Source organism: Pelodiscus sinensis, chromosome 1 (assembly GCF_052426305.1).
Source record: "Pelodiscus sinensis isolate ZL-2025 chromosome 1, ASM5242630v1, whole genome shotgun sequence".
NCBI lineage: Eukaryota > Metazoa > Chordata > Testudines > Trionychidae > Pelodiscus > Pelodiscus sinensis.
This window is the reverse complement of record NC_143052.1, coordinates 47,300,078-47,318,323: the sequence shown is the minus strand read 5'-3', so window position 1 is coordinate 47,318,323 and position 18,246 is coordinate 47,300,078. Positions and strand designations below refer to the sequence as shown.

The following is an 18,246-nucleotide window of genomic DNA, read 5'->3' as shown; positions in this document are numbered from 1 at the left end:
TTATTAGTAAACAGGAAATTTAACTACCATAACTGCTCATGCAACACATCCATCTTTCAGCAGCTCAGTGTCAACATTTAGGAGCTCTTGATGACTTGAATAGGGATGATTTTGTATTTTTGTCTCCTTTTTTTACTCTATCCAACTATAACTACTTTTTTTGGTGAAAACAACTGATCACATGACAACACCTAGCACATTGTGTGTGCTCCCGTAATACAGTTAATAATAATAATCTTAATTCACACACTGTAGACACAGTGCTATGTTCACAGCTCCGTTTCAACTCCTTAAATATCAAAAGAAACATCTTGTGAAGCAAGCCACCATTAAGAATCCACTTTCTCAGCCCTATCTTTATTTGACTGGAGGTAGTATATATGCAACACACTATTAGTCCAAGGAAAATAATCATAAATTAAGTGAACCTTCTAGAGACAAGAACAGTAAGGAGTGGAATCCTTTTTTGAATTCATACGTCAGAGCTTATTAGAGAAAAAAAATATCCTGAAGGTTTTGACACTTGTATAGAAGTTGCATATTTCAGCACACCGAGGGAGCACCATTCGCTGTGACAAGAGGATGGGAAACAATGTAGATAGAGATGCTTTGCCAGATGGCTTTACAAGCTGGAGACACTAATTTATGAAGAACTTTAACTTGGTTCCTGACAGATTAATTTTCTCTTAGGACTAGTTTAGACTTGATCCCCAAAGTACTAACTAAATGTAAATTTGTAACCAGTTATAATTCTCCTCTGCTTCTATCTGCAACGTGAGGATTCCATATAGGAACTAACACCTATTTTGGGCAATATTCAAACTTCAATATTCAAATAATGTGATCTGCTTCAGAGTAGGCAAAATAAAATAAAAATGGGGAGAAGGGTTTAACCTGCATAGGGAAATCTGCAGAGCAATACACACATGTACATTTGTACATATTTCTTCATTTCCCATTCCTGAGAAGGTTTTCAGTAGGAAAAGAGGCCACCCAGCAAGGACACAATAGCCATTCTGATATTTGCTTCTTGGTCATTAAGCCCAGTGTCACAAAACATCATAATTTGGCTCCCATGGCTTCTGCTGAACAATAGTAATGAACAATCTAACATGAGAAAATGGTGTTGAAACCCTATCTTTTTGGGTTTTGTGTTGTGTGATTTAATGATTCTAGCACAACAGGTTATGGACCTCATATTATAAAAATCTCCCTCGGCATACTGAAGTTCTCGTCTCTTTTGCTGGTTGGCACATCCAAGTAGTTTAATTCTTCTGTATATGAAAATGAGAAGGCAACTTTCATATATTCAGACTGTTTTTTTATGAAGTATCACCCCTTCCCTTGAGAGCCTCTCCCTTCCTTCTGTTTTTTTCAGTCTTATTAAAATGGTTAAATTTGATTGAAAAAGATGGGAGATCTAACTGCACCATCCAAAGAGTTCTGGGGTTTGCTGCTTCAAAAAACCAGGAAGAAGTGGAAGAGCTCTGTCATTCATTCCATTATTTTAACCCTCCTGCTCTATGGAAAGAAGCATGCAGCCTGAAAAAAAAACCTATTTCTAGGGATTTCAAGCTAGAGAGTGCTCATGTTCTGATTTACTGATGTCAAACACTTTTAGGACCTAATCCTGCATTGAAGACAATAGCCAAGTTCCCTCTGTCTTCCATGGTACAGGACTGGGCTTTAACTGATGGATGCTTCTGAGTTTAGCAGAGGTATATATTCCTCTTGTTGTGATGCTGGATTGATGGCTGTAAGAGCTCAGAGAAACCCTTTTCACAAACAAAAAATTATATATTATCTGCTACATCAAAACTAATTTTAAAAAACCTGTAAATAGATCAGAACGCTGGAAAAATTATTTTTCATTTTCAACTCTACTCCCAGAAAGACACACTATTTTTTCACACCTTTTTTGTGATTTAATGAGTTAACTTTATGTTGCTAAAAGGCTGAAACTGGGATGATCCAAAAAAGATCACTTCTATTTTTCTTGAAAGCATGCAGAATTCTTAACTCTTAAAGTCTAGAACAACCTGGCACAAGTAAATTACATGGCCATGGGATAAGAGGGAAGGTCCTTTCTTGGATTGCGAACTGGTTAAAAGACAGGAAACAAAGGGTAGGAATAAATGATAAATTTTCAGATTGGAGAGGGGTAACTAGTGGTGTATCCCCAAGGGTCAGTCCTGGGACCAATCCTTTTCAACTTATTCATAAATGATCTGGAGAAAGGGGTAAGCAGTGAGGTGGTAAAGTTTGCGGATGCTACCAAACAGTTTAGGATAGTCAAGACAGAAGCAGACTGTGAGGGACTCCAAGAAGATCTCACCAAACTCAGTGATTGGGCAGCAAAATGGCAAATGAAATTTAATGTGGATAAGTGTAAAGTAATGCACATCGGGAAAAATAACCCCAACTATATGTACAGTATAGTAGGAATAAGACCCTCCGGAAAAGGGCACTTTTTCCGGAGGATCGGGGCCAGTGTAGACGCTCTTTTCCGGCTTTTTTAAAAGCCGGAAAAAAGCGGTGGACGTTTTTATTTAAATGCCGCGGGGGATATTTAAATATTTAAATCCCCCGCGGATTTCCCTACAACGACTAGTGAAATTTACATGCCCCTTCCGGAAAAGGGGCCAGTGTAGACGTAGTCTAAGTGTCTCTCAGCTACTAACTAGAACATAATTGGGCCGTTAGTTCTTTTTCCTAGTGTCCTTCATTATTCAGTATCCCAAATACAGAATGAATAAGAGTTACCAGTTTTTTAGAACTGTGCTCCAGAGCTTCCCCAGTTCTTGCTTAGAACCAGAGTCCCACTGTAATTATATAAAGTATTTTTATTTTAGTGGTGCATATGTAGTATTCCAGTTTTAAATACCCTATAATTATACTGCCATTACAGGGAATACTGTTTCCTACAATTAATAGTCCCATTTCTGTAATGAGCTCTGTTCATGCTAGTAGGCAGTATACTCAGTAATACAACAAGGCTGTGTCTACACTCGGCCACTTATTCCGGAAAATCAGCCGCTTTTCCGGAATAAGCTGCGAGCTGTCTACACTGGCCCTTGAATTTCCGGAAAAGCAACGATGCTCTACTGTACAAAATCAGCCGCTATTCAGGAAAAACAATTCTGCTCCCGCTCGGGCATAAGTCCTTATTTTGGAACACTGTTCCGGAAAAGGGCCAGTGTAGACAGCCCAGTAGTCTTTTCCGGAAAAAAGCCCCGATTGCGAAAATGGCGATCGGGGATCTTTTCTGGAAAAGCGCGTCTACAATGTAGACGCTACTTTTCCGGAAAAACTGAAAACGGAATATTATTCCGTTTTAAGCATTTCCAGAAATTCATGCCAGTGTAGACAGAGCCCAAGTGTTTACAGGAGCAGGTCTTAATTTCCTTCTCACTCAGCTAAATTTAGCCTACATGTTAATCAGTTTAAAAGACAGGTTATAACATCTGTCTATGAGAGCTAGGTGATATAGTATAGAATTAATGTCTGCTTTGATTACAGTGAAAGCTTTTGGGCCTTTTCCTTTTGTATGCTTCAGATGCTTTGTGCCACTCTGGTGAGGAAAAATAGGCACAAACTTGATTGAACTGCTTAAGCCCAGTTTATGGATGACTTATATCAGTGGAGCAGAGCATACCAGTTGTTATATTCTATTTTATTTATTTAAATATTTTTACCCCGCCTTTCTATTTAAAATATTCAAGGCGGCTTACAAGAACAAACAAACAAAAATACAAATATATATACAAATTTAAAATATGTCCCAATGTTTCTACAAAAAGCAAAACATATTCGATTGCTGTTCATATTTAAATGCAGTAAGTTGATAAATGTTTGCTTGACTTTTATAAGTCAAAGGAAATATGATACAGTTAGACAGCCACCCACCAGCTGTTCTTAGATATAGATACATTTCCTAATATATTGAAAGAATTTCTCTTTCCTCGTTTGCATGTGTGTTTTTATATGAAAATAATGAATTCCTTAATTCCATCTATGTAATATCAGAAAAAGATCATTCTAAATTTATTTGCTAATTAGATCATTTAATGACTACATTGTACAATCAGATTATCATTAATTCAGGGGTTTAAAGTATGATAATTCTTTTGGGGTGGCATTTTCAACAGCACATGAGTGACTTAGGAGCACAACTTATTAACGCTCCTAAATCACTCAGGGACCTTTATAATTCCAATAACCATTTAATTTAGATATTGTGCTGTATGAAGAATTATTCCAACATTTATTTTCTCTGTCTGAAAACTTCCCAGGGTTCCAATATTTATTTTGTACTTTCCTTTCAACAGATATAAGCTTACCAAAATCAGCAACGATATGCTACACAGCTGCACTGCTCAAAGCCAGAGCTGTCTCTGACAAGTAAGTCCAGAAGAACTTCTGTCCAGCAAAATTCCTTACTGTAAACTCACTGATTTTTAACTGTAGATTTTTCTTCAGTGACATGGTGAGCCCACACCCTGAAAATCTGATGGCCTGGCAGGTGAAATTTTGGCCTGCGACAAATTTAGAATAAATATGGCTTTTATAAAGAGGAATTTGCCCTAATTATCAAATATTGTGCCTTACCAGTGGTGAAAAAAAGAAAAAATAGCTTAAAAGTAAATGATTTTATTTTAATTTATTTGTATACTATCTGACTGAGCAATGGCTTCCTGGATAGTATTATAGTGAAAATGTAACTGGGAGGTGCTGTGTGGCTGATCATCTTCACCTTGTATAAAACAGAATCGAGAAAGGTAAAATAACATGACTGTGCTAATAGGAACTTTCTTTGACAAGTACTATCATAGCAGTGTTCATCTACTTGATTTTAGGCAGGTGGATTTAGCACTTAATATGTAAGGATTCCTGACAGGTCAGTGGAAATAGATGGTATACGTGTTTTTTAAAGACACAAATGTTTGCTTATTCCTGATATGGTTTTCTCTTAGGACTCAGCCCTCCAAGGTTCTGAGCACTCCTATGTAGTGCTGAGTGTCATCAAGTCCTGCTGGAGTCAGATGGAGTTGAGAATGTTCAGCCCTTCACAAGAATGCTCAGCACCTTGCAGGATCAAGCCCTAAGAACCAGATTCTGCTCTTGGATGCATGCACACAAATCCCAAGCTGGAGGAGTTGTGCGTACGTATCTTGGGGGGGAATGTGGCCCGAAAGTTGGAAAGCAAGTAGAGTGGAAAGCCGCTTTCTTTCCTGACATCAGACAGTTTGCTTTTAAGTGAATGTGCACTTCAAGATCTAAGTAATTTTCTTTCATTCTTTTTATCCTGTAGATCGCCAGTACCTACTGCAACATCTTTCCTCCCTACACAGCGACTCCAGCTTGGGAGGGCAGGGCTAAGGTTGTCACAGCTTTCCCTGTGGTGTCTGCCTGCCAAGTACAGCTCTGGAGTTAGCCGTGGGGTGTGAGGTGAGAAAGAGATTGCATGGTCTGGTTTTTCATTCACTGGGGCAGATGATTTGCCCACAGTTTGGGCATCCAACTATCGCTGGTACAGCTGAAAGTAGACCACCCTACTACTGCTGCTGTACCATGCTTTAATCCCAACCTGACCCAGAGGTATTGGGTTGGGAACCTCCTTAAAATATCTCCAAATATGTTTTAATAGAAACACTCTAACAATGATTTAATATTATTTTCTATTTTTCTGAAACTTCTTCCTTGATAAACGCCCTCCCCAGTACAGTGCAATAGCAAATTTAGTTTAGCAGTGTAGAAAGAATTGACTATATGAACTTACTTCCTGCCTTAATTAGATGCAAACATGCTTTCCACTTCTGTAGGGATTTTCATTGTCCTTAATGTAATAGGTCAATCAGAGTTTCCATTTACTATGGAAGTTTTTGAGATCATAGGAAATTGTCTCAGCCTGGTTATGCAGGCCGTTGGTCTAGATTCCTTTCTGTCTTTTATGTGCTAGCATTTCTGACCTAATGTATTTGTTTCTTTGCTTTTGTAGATTTTCTCCAGAGGCTGCCTCAAGGCGAGGGCTGAGTACAGCAGAAATGAATGCAGTAGAAGCTATTCACAGAGCAGTAGAATTTAATCCACATGTGCCAAAAGTGAGTATGGAGAAATCACTGTCATAAATTTTAACAAACGGGGAACATATCCATTGGTTTTAGGGAGGTAGAGTTGCAAGTGGTGGTTATGGGAAGGGGAGCAGACAGGAGAAACATGAAGGGGCTCATGTTTAAACCCTGTTATATGTATGTGAGGAGCATTTGAATTTTCTCATTAGATACTATAGGAAAGATATGTCACCTTGGGTCTTGAAAATTTAAGTATGAACTGATAAAAGTCTGTCAGTCTGAGTATCAACAAAATACTGGTCATTGACAATAAGCACCTGATGCCATGTTGATGAACACATTTGAAGTAACTATGTAGATCACGGGTGGACAATAATTTTTGATGGGAGGGGACACTCCAAGATTTTGATAAGTGGTTAAGGGCCACACTTTTCTGTGGGGGGTGCAGGATCTAGGCTGGGGGTTGGCTGCAGAAGGAGCTCGGGGTAGGGGACTGGGGTGTGAGGTTTGGGTGAAGGAGAGGATTGTAATCTGTGGCAGGGGATTGGGGTGCAGGGTTAAGGAGGGGGTATGGGTGCAAGAGAGGAGTCTGGCTTAGGGGAGGGATATGGGGTGAGTTGCAGGGTCTGGGAGGGAGATATGACCTGGGGTAGGAGGCATGCAGTTTGGGTGGTGACCTAGGCGGGAGGGGGTGGTAGCCTGAAACAGGGAGTTGGGCTGCAGGAGGGGCTGGGGTGCTAGAGGCAGGCTCTGGATGGAGGGTGCTTACCTAGGTGGCTCTAGCCAGCAGCCCTACAGAACCCCAAGATAGGCTTCCTGCTTTCCACAGCCCCAGGCTGCTCAAAATGGCTGGTTGCGCCCTGTGGCTCTCTGCTCCAGGTTCTAGGGGAAGAGGAGGTTTCATGCACTGTCCCCACCCTAGCACAATTTCTCAGCTCCTATTGGTCAAATTCATGTTGCTTTTCTAATTTAGAATCAGGAGAGCATTAAGGTGGCTTAAAATCACCTTTGTACACATACGCATGCACAAGTATTCAAGCTATGTTGAATGCTCCTTGATCACGTTTAAAGAGCAGGAATTTAATTTAGTGATCTTCTTTTTTAAAAAGGAACAGAAAATGATACATGTTTGAGATATAATAAAAGGGAGTAACAGGTGCATCAAACACTCATTATAATATTAAAAGTATAATGTTGTGTAATGTTAATATGCAGTATCACTGTAATTTCTTGCATGCATATTGTATTGCATTAGCTAAAGAATAATTAAGGGAGATTTAAGTTTGATATTAGAGGAATTCTTTTAACTAGAAAGGTCATTAAGCTCTGGAATAGACTTCCAAGGCTTCCCTACCATCACTGGAGGTTTTTAAGAACACTTTGTACAAACACCTGTCTGAGAAGGTCTAGGTTTACTTGGTTCTGCCTCTGCACAGGGGCTGGATTTGATAACCTTCCAAATTCCCTTTTATGCCCTATGTTTCTAATTTCACGAATCATTCAGTAATAATGTTATGCAAATAATATGACTATACACCATCATATCAGCCTTAATTCTGAATGCAGTAGCATCAAATATCCTCTTAATGAAATCTAGATGGCAAAATTTAGTAGTTTGCAACACCAGAAAGCTAATTATGCCACGTAGCTAATATGTGTTGCAGTTGGCCTTGGAGCTTTTGCAGGATTTCAGTAATGCGTCTTTCCCCATTAAGAATAAGTAAAAAATAAATTGTATTGAGTAATTATTTTGGAATTGAAGTTTTTAGAAATAATCTGCTGAATATGAGCATCCAGTGAGGTACTCTGGAGAAAACAGCTAATGCAATGCTTGGATGCATAAACAAGGGAATTTCGAGTAGGAGTAGAGAGGATATTTTACCCCTGCATTTGGCACCGGTGAAACCTATGTTGGAATACCACATCCAGCTCTGGTGTCCACAATTTCAAAGTATGTTGATACATTAGAGAAGTTTCCAAGAAGAGCCACAAGAATGATTAAAGTATTGGAAAAATTGTGATCTACTGAAAGTGCTCAAAGTATTTAGCTTATCAAAGAGAAGGGTTAGGGGTGACTTGATTACAGCATTTAAGTACCAATATGGGAAACAATTATTGATAATGGACCCTTAAGCAGATCTTAAGTAGCTCCAGTGGTTGGAAGTTGAAGCTAGGCAAATACAGTTGGGGAAAAAAGGTGAAAAATATTTTAACAGAGAGTAAATTTTGGAACAATTTACCAATGGTTGTGGTGAATTCTCCATCACTGGGGATTTTCAAATCCAGATGGGATTTTTTTTCTGAGAGCTATTTTCTAGATCAAACAGGAATAATTTTGGGAAAGTTCTATGTTCTGTGTTACACAAGTCAGACTAGATGATCACAATAGACCCTTCTGGCCTTAGAGTCTATGAATCTAGGAAAATTCCCAGCTGCACCATTGAGAATAAGTAGGGAATAACATTGCTGGGGATTAAAGGTGTAAATGATCCTCTGCATTTCTTCTTTCCTCCTCAAGGGTTTTCACAATTTAGAAATTTGCATCCCAGCAGCCTCAGAATGTTTTCTTCATCTTAGAATTAAAGTCTGAACTAGAAAAATAAGATTCAAAAGAGAACTCTTCAGGATACAGAGATAGATGGGAATTGGGTTGGAACATGGTAAAAGAGATTGCTGAGGTTAGAAATAGCAGATATTGGCTGTAACCTGTAATGTGATACAGCTTTATTTGCAATACTCATGCTCTCCTGCACGTTCCATTTATTTTTTTCCTGATATAGATAAGTTCGTCTTCTTCTTTGCATAGGAAACAACTGTATTCATGGCTGGCTTTGTAATACCCCTATTAAAAAGAAGACAGATCGTCTTAGAAATGCAGAGTCCTTAAAATGGAAGATTTTAAATAGCCCCAGATCCCACTGTTTATGTGGCAGTATGATAAGCACCATAGAAATACCTACACTAGAGATATAAACCAATTTGTGCTGCACCATTCCAAAGTTGGGGGGGAGGGTTGCATTTCTGTAATATAAAAGAGAATAATAAGAGAAAAGTGACTCTTTCCCTGAGAATTATTTCCATTAGGTAAACCCATCTGGATTTGAACACAGTCACTGATGTTTCTTGGGCCCTTTGGGAATAAAGAAAATGGAAATAGCTAGCAAGCTTAGGCTTGTGTTTCATATCAGCTTAGCGGTCATGAACCTCTCTAATCTCCAGTATCTCTTGGCAGCTTGACAAAATCTGAATCTTTCCATTTAGAAAGCAGGTACATTCTTTAAACATCAGCGATGAAAATTGCACACAGATTTTGACGTCTGTTGTCACTGAGGTGCACTTAACTCCACTGATGTTAAGTGACTTCACAGTGCCCTGCATTTTCCCTTTATAAAGAGCTACCATAACTGGAGGTTCCCTTTTCAAAGGCTTTATATGGCTTAATGTCTCTCTTCAAAAAGTGTACATTTCAGGAAGGCTTTTTCTGTGTTAAAAGTTGTTCTTTGCACTGGGCATCCCCTCCATTTTTTGTTGTTTCAGTGATAGTTCTACTTTCCTCTTACTCCCACCGCTGGGCCAGTGGTGCCTCAGGCACTGGTGAAAAGTTTTTGCTGTGTCTGTCAAACTGGTTCAGAGTTACACAATGAGGGAAGTTTGACAGTCTCCTTATATTTGGGTTGATATGGGGGCTGTGAAAAGAAAGAGGCTGGGCAAGCTGAAACTTTTCAATGCTATTATTAGTATGAGAGAGAGGAAGAGTAGGTGAGGAGGCAGTGTCAGCACCAGGAGATGAAGTCAGGATGGAACAAAGAAAGCAATGTGCTGTATAAATGATGTTAATGACATCAAAACTGAAGTGGCAAGTCCTGAACTAGGAATCTTGTCATCCACATCTATTCTATTGGATCATATCACTGTTATCCTCATCTTCCAGCTCCACTGCCCCTCTGCTTTTTGTATCTCTCACCTGTTGTAACTTATCTTGAATCGGAGCCTGGTCAAAAATTTAAACATTCAACAAATTATTCCTGATTATTTTAATGTTCCATAGAAAAATGTTATTTTTCAACCAAGTTGTAAAGTGATTGAATTGTTGTTTTTTGTTTGCTTGCTTGTTTTGCATTTTTTCAACCATCTCTCTGAAATTAGATTGCAAGGGCTAGTTCTGCTACCTAGCATACTACAGTGCTGTCTCTGATGGGACCTTTTGGAATTGCCTAACCACATATAAAACATTAAGCTTTTCCTTTTCTAAAAAATACTCATATTTCCAGTTTCTTATGGGCATCATTGAATAAGTGAGGCTGTAGAAGGGATTTGTATGAAAAAAGTTGGCGTCATTAGGGACTGGCTCTGAGTGAGTGCTCTATGCATAAAGAGCAGGATGGATGAATGCATGAAAACAGCTTGTGTGTATGTGTGTGTAAAATACACACACACACACACACACACACACAAAGATTTTGTTAACACTCACCTGGGATTGCTACTGGACTCATTTATGGCTTCATAGTACACTCATCTCTAAGGCACCCATCCCAGCTCCTGCTGGAAAAATATCACATCTGTCACTGAGGTGTTCCTTACTCATGGGACACCATTTCTGAACTGATCTGCAAAGCCACTTCCCTCTGGGCATTCAAATCTCCACTGGAGAGATCTCTTCTCCTATGATATCTTTAAGAAATTAGCTATCCAATAATGGCAGCTGTTAGAGAAGAAACAGGCGACCCAGGAGCAGATGGGGTAAACGGAACTGCTTTATTGCCCACACACTTTTACCTCGGACATTCAAACAACGTCCGAGTGGCAACAATTTGGCAACAATTATACCCTTTTATCTATTTTAGTATGTTAATTCACACATCTATCACTGCTTTTTCTAAAACCTTATAAGTAATGTTAACTCCTACACAATTAATATTAATAAGAAGATAATGAATACAGTTATACCCACCCCTAACTACTATTTACACAATTTCTAGTTAAATCAACACTTTTCTAACTACAAACTTTCCAAATCAATAGGTTACAGAGATTACAAGAGATATAACCCTGAAAATATCTTATACTGTGCCAGGGAGGGTAAGTAAAAGAAACAATGAAGAAGAACACTGCATACTTATCTATTTTTCTAGGCTACAGAAACGAAGGAAAAGAACATGTTTATACATCAGGAAGGATAATACCTGTTTTGGCTGGACTCTTAATCTATCTTTCCAGATTGTATAAACCAGGGGTGGCAAACCCATTTAACAAAGAGAGCTGAAACAGCGGTGGAAAAAATGCAAAAAGCTGCATCAGAATTGTTGAGCAAAAAAAAAAAAAAAATTAAAACAATTTTTTTTAAAGGAGGTTGGAGAGGCTTTGTGAGCCGCACTTTTGAGGGGCAAGAGCCTCTGGTTGGTTACGGCTGGTATAAACAAAAGGAAAAAACATGTTCAAGGGTAATGCCTACTACAGGTGACCCCTTACCACTATACCACTATCCCAGATCCCTATTAATTTTTACATATCCCAACAGCAGGGAAGGGAGACAATAGAAAATAGTATATAATTAAACAAATCACATTAGAAATCTGCTCTACACAGAGTTGCCCCAATTTTTATAAGCCAGATTTAAATTGATTTAAGATTTCCCACACCAATATAAGTAAACCAATTTAAAAACGGATTTTACTTTTACTACTTCTGATGGTTGCATGTTGACAAGTCTTTAGCATGATATAGTCAGCCATCACCTTGTTATACTGCAAGTAGATTTTACCCTTTCCCCCTTCTCTTTTCTGATTTTTTAAAATTTGTCTTAAGAGTAGGTACAGTTCCTCCCTGGTCTGTTTATGCAGCACTCAGAATAGTGTAGAAATAAATAATACAAATACATTAATATATCACACAACGTATTCTACATATATGATGTATATTACATAAAAGCTATACCAGAAACATTTTAGAGAAATTTTAAACAATGCTCCCTTTTTAAAATCTCTTCACCCATAAAGCTGGGCTTCTTAATTGCCATCAGTCCAATTGCAGAGGCATCACAAAGAGTCCTGTAAGATCACCTAAAATAGCTCTTCTGTACCTGTAAATATCACAACTTTAAAGTCCAGTATTTTGGAACTTACTTAGATTGATTGTCTTCAATCCAGGGAAGATCGCCATTGCCATGATCAATCTTCCTGAGTTCAATTAGTGGGTCTTGGACCCACTAAATAGAACTTAGAGGGTGCTCCCCCCAGTCAGTGACCAGTACTTCTGCTCCTATGAGGACTAAGGGAAGCCAACGGGAGCATTTGCTCCCATTGGCCTCCTGCTGTGGGGACAGCGGGGAAACTCAAATCAAGGTACATCAACTCCAGCTACATAATTAACATAGCTGGCATTGCGTATTTTGATTTGACCTTCTTTTTTAGTATAGACCTTGTCTTAAGCTAGTGGTAGACATTTTGCTGGGAAGCTGACATCTCCCTTATTCCAGTGGTATAAATCTTTTGGATTGTAGCTTACTTGATTGTAAGAGTTTACTGTGACTGGTGCAGGACTGAATATTGTGTTTTGAAACTCAGGTGTAATTTTAAAGGGAGATTGCACATTTAGGGGAAAGGAGGAAATGCTTCTCAGATTGGTGTTTATTTGGATTTTATTATTGGGGGGTTGTTTTTTATAGCTATTTGAAGCACCTCCACTTTTGAAATGTTAGAAGTACAGGTCAGAGTAGAACTGATGCAATCAAATAAATTATATATATTCATTAATTTTGACGAGTCTATATATGACTTTGACACTATAGATGTACATAGAAATTAAATTAATCACAAATTGAAAGCTCTTTGGAAAAGGTATCTCTCTGTGTATTTGTACAGCATTTAACACAAATGGGCCCTGATTCTGATTGGGTCTACAGGCAATACAAATAAAAACTTTAATCTCACAGACACTGATTAAGAGGCATACTTCCATGTGTATATGTGGTGGATTATGCATTGCTAGACAAAATATGGCTTCATTAAATAACAATGCAAACCCAAACCACACTGGGAAAAGCTCACTATTTAAGTGCTGGCTTGCCACTTTCAGTTGCCGATTTTAGTAGTATTATTGTGTACATTTATATTGTGGTGGTACTAAAGGCCAACCAGTTCAGGGTCCCATTGTCCTAGGTACTGTAGAGAAATACAGAAATGACAGTCCCTGCACCAAACTAAAAGACAGTACATAACAGGTAACCAAGACTAACAGCTGGGTCAGGGTGTAGTGGGGAGTCAGAGAAAGAAAAACAATGGGTGGGCTGTCAAGTTGATCTTCTGGCGTTCGATTTAGTGGGTCTTGTATAGACCTGTAAATCAAATGCTGAAGGCAGCTCAAGCCAGCGTCCGATATGCTTCCTTTAGTGAGGAGTAAGGGAAGCTGACAAGATCATTTGCTGCCATTGGCCTCGTGCTGTGTGGATGGCATGAAAATGCAATTTAAGGTATGTCAACTCCATCTACATAATTAATGTAGCTGGAGCTGCATATCTTAATTCGACCTCCTGCTGTAGTGTAGATTAGGCCTCTGTGCCTCAGTTCTCCTAGCCGTAAAAGGGATTATACCCCTTCAATTCATCCATTGGGATGTTGTGATAGTAAATTAATGTTTGTGAAGCACTTCGATGCTATCAGAGAGGTAGCTGTGTTAGTGTGAATCTGCAAAAACGAGAAGTCCTGTGGAATCTTATAGACTAACAGATTTATTGGAGCATAAACTTTAATGGGCAAAGACCCACTGCATTTGACAAAGTGGGTCTTTTCCTACAGAAGCTTATGCTCCAATAAATCTGTTAGTCTATAAGGTGCCATAGGACTTCTCCTTGTTTTTACTTGGATACTATAGTCATGAGTGCTGTGGAAAGACCATGAGGAAATTAATAATACTCTCCTCAGACCAAGGTTTGAATATTCTGAACTAATTAAGGCCTGGGGCTACACACTAAACAAGGAGGCTAAAATAAAATATTGGAGGCCTGCTTGCTAATTGAGCCTATCCATTCCATGCACTGAATAAGGCAGGCATCCTGTGGAAAAACTAATGTGTGCTCATGTAATTATAATCTGTCATACTGCGTATGCACAGGGATGCCAAATAAAGGTTGTACACAGGACCTTAATTCTGGTATATCCTAATTTTTAATGCTCGCATTTGTTATGTTAATAATGTTTATTTAACATTTGGGTTTTTTACATGTGTAATAATAGCAATCAATTTATCTTCGGCCAGATTGCTACGCATCCTATAGGACACAACCAAATGCAACATTTTTTGAGACTGGAATCAGTTGTAGAGACCGAGACAGGAAATGTGGCCAGCTATAGCAGCTTCAGTCCTTGATTTATGTTAGGGCTGTAAGCAGGGGCGGCCTGTGCCTATAGGCAAACGCCAAGTTGCATGAGGCGCCGTGGGAGAGGGGGGTTGGCCCCGGGGGAGGAGGAAGGCGGGAGTTTCCCCTTGGGAATGCCTAATTTCCCTTCCATCCACTCCCAAATCCTATGTTAGTAATAGGCACAAGGAACTCAATCTATTTATTTTCACAAACAGAAGATTAATGGGTAACTTGAGCACTGTCTATAAGTGCCTACATAGGCAACAAATCTTTGATAAAGGTTTCTTCAGCCTTGAAGACATAGGTGTAACAAGATCAATCCAAAGTTCAAAGCTAGACAAATTCATACTGGAAATCAGATGCAGTACACATTTATAATAGTGAGGATAATTAATCATTGGAATAGCTTCCAAAAGGCTGTGGTGGATTCTCCATCCCTGCTAATATTTTAATCAATTGGATGTTTTTTTCTGGAAACATATATTGTAGTTTAAATAGGAATTATTTTGGGGAAGTTCTGTGTCCTGTGTTTTAGAGGAAATCAGGCTAGATGACTGCAGTGGTCCCTTCTGGCCTCTGTGAGTTTGAGGTGCAGGGTGAAACAGAGAGAGATGTAGAATAGGTTGAGGAGTAATGGTTTCCCCCTACACACACACTGGCTGGTTCAGGGGAGTATAATGGGCCTGTTATGCTATGCTACCCATCTTTCTTATTCCTGCGTTCCATAGAAAAGAGGTGATTCGGAGACATTGCGCCTCGCAAGAGCTGTTTCCTTAGAGAGCTCCTCAATGGAGTGGCATACTACTTGCCAGCCCATGTGCTGGGCTGAATGAAAAGTCTCAATAACCTTAAGTTATTTCTTGTGATTGGTTAAAATAAATAAAGTATCTTAAATCCTCCCTTAGCCGTCGCTGATCTACTGTATCTATGATGACTTTGTCCTTCAAATAATGTTGGAGACCTCAGCATATGCAGATTCAGCAATAGTTGTTTCCCCCAGCTACCTCTTTGGTATGTTGCTATTAATTGACTTTTTATCTGCATTTGGAATTGCTTCTAGGTCCATTGTAGTGTCAGACTATTGATGGGCCCTCCAAGCTGGGAGGCTGTTTTTTTGATCTAGTGTTGATCCCTGGAGTCAGGAACCCAGTGAAGCTGGACAGAACACAGGAATCCAGTTTTGCAGGGCAATTCAAAATTCTGAATTAGAATGAGATCAAACGTCATAAAACAGGATAAACTTAAAAACCAACAAATGGTCTGGTAGCACTTTCTAGACCCGTGGTCACCAACAGGTCGATCGCAATCGACCAGTCGATTGCGAGGTGTCCTGTCCGCCCCGCCCCCATTTCCCTTCTACTCCCGAGAAGCCCCACTACCTACCTCAAGTGAAAATGGAGGTAGTGTAGGCTTCCCAGGGATGGACAGAAGTCCCGCATCTTAGCTCCACTTTCAGCAATTCTGGAAGTAGTGCTAGCTGCTCTGCCGGGTGTACTGTGGGAGGGAACATCGGCTCCCTGCACCACACAGGAGGGGTGAGTCAGCCCCAGGGCAGGCGTGTGCGCGCGGGGCTTCCCTGCGCCAGGGGGTTGGCCCCGGGGCAGGCGCACACGCGGCGGGTTTACCAGCACGGGGTTGGCCCCGGGTCAGGCACACGCTGGTTTCCCTCTGGAGGGGTGGGGAAATCCTGGGAAGAGGCAGATACAGAGGACTCTCTGCCTCCACTGGCACCCCGCTCCCCAGCCCCCACTCCCTAGCCACAGAACGCTGTCACCACTCCCCGAACGCTGTCCCCACTTTCCTGTCCCCAGCCACAGAATTCTGTTCCCACTCCACTGTTCTCAGCTACAGAACTCTGTCCCTATTCCTGTCCCCACTGGCACCCTGTCCCCAGCTGCAGAAACCTGTCCCCACTGGCACTGTGTCCCCTGCTGCAGAACCCTGTCCTCTGCCCTCTCAGCACCCTGTTCCCTCTTCCCTGCCCCCCGCCGCAGAACTCTGTTCCCACAAAATGTAAAATTATAAATGCTTCATTTTAGATTTAAATACCATGAATAAAAAACAGACAATTTATTTCATAACTATAAACATGTGATTTTAATTTTATACATTGCATAATTTAAAAATAAACTGTTTATCAGAGTGTGTAAGAAAGGGGCTAGCAAGTGATGGACAGGAGGAGAATAGAGAGGGCGGGGCTTCAAGGAAGAGGCGGGGGGTAGATCTTCGCCTGTTCGGAGATTTAAAAAGTGATCTTGGGTGTAAAAAGGTTGGAGACCACTGTTCTAGACTAACAAAACAAGTAGATGGTATCATGAGCTTTCGTGAGCACAGCCCACTTCTTCAGATAACCGGAGACCATTTGTTGTTTTTTAAGTTTATCCTGTACAGACTAACTCGGCTACCCCCTGAAGCTTCATAAAACAGATTTGCCATTCTCCACTCAGCTCTAATTTTGATGTTAACACAGGACCTGTTCCTGCAAGATCTCTATGTGGGCAACTGGTAGCCGGGACCCACAGTTTGAGAAATGCAGCACTAGGGTGAATTTCACCCCAATGACTCACAAGACTGACACCACGCTTTGGAAAGTAACTACCACCAACCCTGATCCTGTGTGGTACTCACTGCTGCTCTTAGAAATATCTTCAAAATACTGTAATTTTTACGACTAGGAATAACATGGAGTGTGGGAGTAGTGCAAAGATAATTGCATAGGAAGCACAGTTAATTATTGGGTCCAATATTTATTAGCCATTGTCAGGAGATTTCTCATTTTATATCTGTTATTTTTAATTTAATTGTATGAGCAGACAATAAACTATAGGTAGGAATCACAGTAACAAAATTTAATCTGAGAACTCTTTAGGGAAGGGCACTGTTTTTTATTTTTTTTCCAGTAAATGAAGTATCTTTGCAAGGCTTTTAATTTTTTCTTTCATTCAACATTTATATGTTAAGAATCTGTCTTGCCACTTTTTCTAATAGTTGCAAAAGAGAATACTGAAATAGGAGTTAGATGTTCTAAAATCATGAAAATCAATATTATAATTAGTAGTTAATGCAGAGATGCTCCTGTCTGCTATATGGTAGACTCTTTGCTTTGAAAATGTGCTGTAAAGTTATTTTAAGAGAACAGTTCTTCTTCCATACCAAAGCCAGAGGATATGTGTCTCCATTCCTTTTAACTTGACATGCACTTCTGGGTGTGGGGCAGACATTCTTTTTGAAGGCTGATGACCAGTGTGACATGTGACTGCTATTTCTTCACAAACAAAATGGTAGAGATAAAGCACAGAGTGAAAAGGTGATTTTCAGACCAAACAACGTGAGCCACAAGATGTCTCTGGTTTAGGACTGATCTTTAACAGGAAGATTAACTTAACTCAGAGAGAGCATGTTTCTAGATGATCATGCTGGGTTCCCTTGTCATGAATCTCTTTGTAATATTTATCTACACTTTGTGTCTACATTCATCAACTTATTCCCCTACTGAATGTATTTCCCTGCTCCCATCAAAACCAGTATGCTCACCACTCCAAAGTTCCAACATGGGCCATCAAATAGCTTTATATATTATAACAGCTCTTAAACCAAGTCTTTGTTGCTTTCTTAGGGTTGCCAGATACTTTAAAAAAAATACCGAAAATGGCAGGGAAAAATTTGATTGAGTAAAAAAAAAAAAACCCTGGGAGGGAGGAGTCAAAGTTGTTGAGAAAAATATGAGACACAAAAGAAACAGGCACTATGCCTTTAAATCCCCACGCTCACCACTCCCTCCACCAAATGTAGCAGGGGGGAATGTCCCAAGCAGCC

General features: G+C 39.8%; 1 protein-coding gene across 7 annotated transcripts in view; it reads left to right on the top strand.

The window, feature by feature from the left end:
* ST7 (suppression of tumorigenicity 7) overlaps positions 1-18,246 on the top strand; it is a 241,517-nt gene that overhangs the window by 182,673 nt on the left and 40,598 nt on the right. For all 7 annotated transcript variants that reach the window (XM_075929169.2, XM_075929170.2, XM_075929167.2 and 4 more), the window contains exons 10-11: positions 4,329-4,401; positions 5,999-6,101. In XM_075929169.2, the coding sequence (XP_075785284.2) occupies positions 4,329-4,401; positions 5,999-6,101 (176 nt within the window). The remainder of the gene's footprint in view (positions 1-4,328; positions 4,402-5,998; positions 6,102-18,246) is intronic.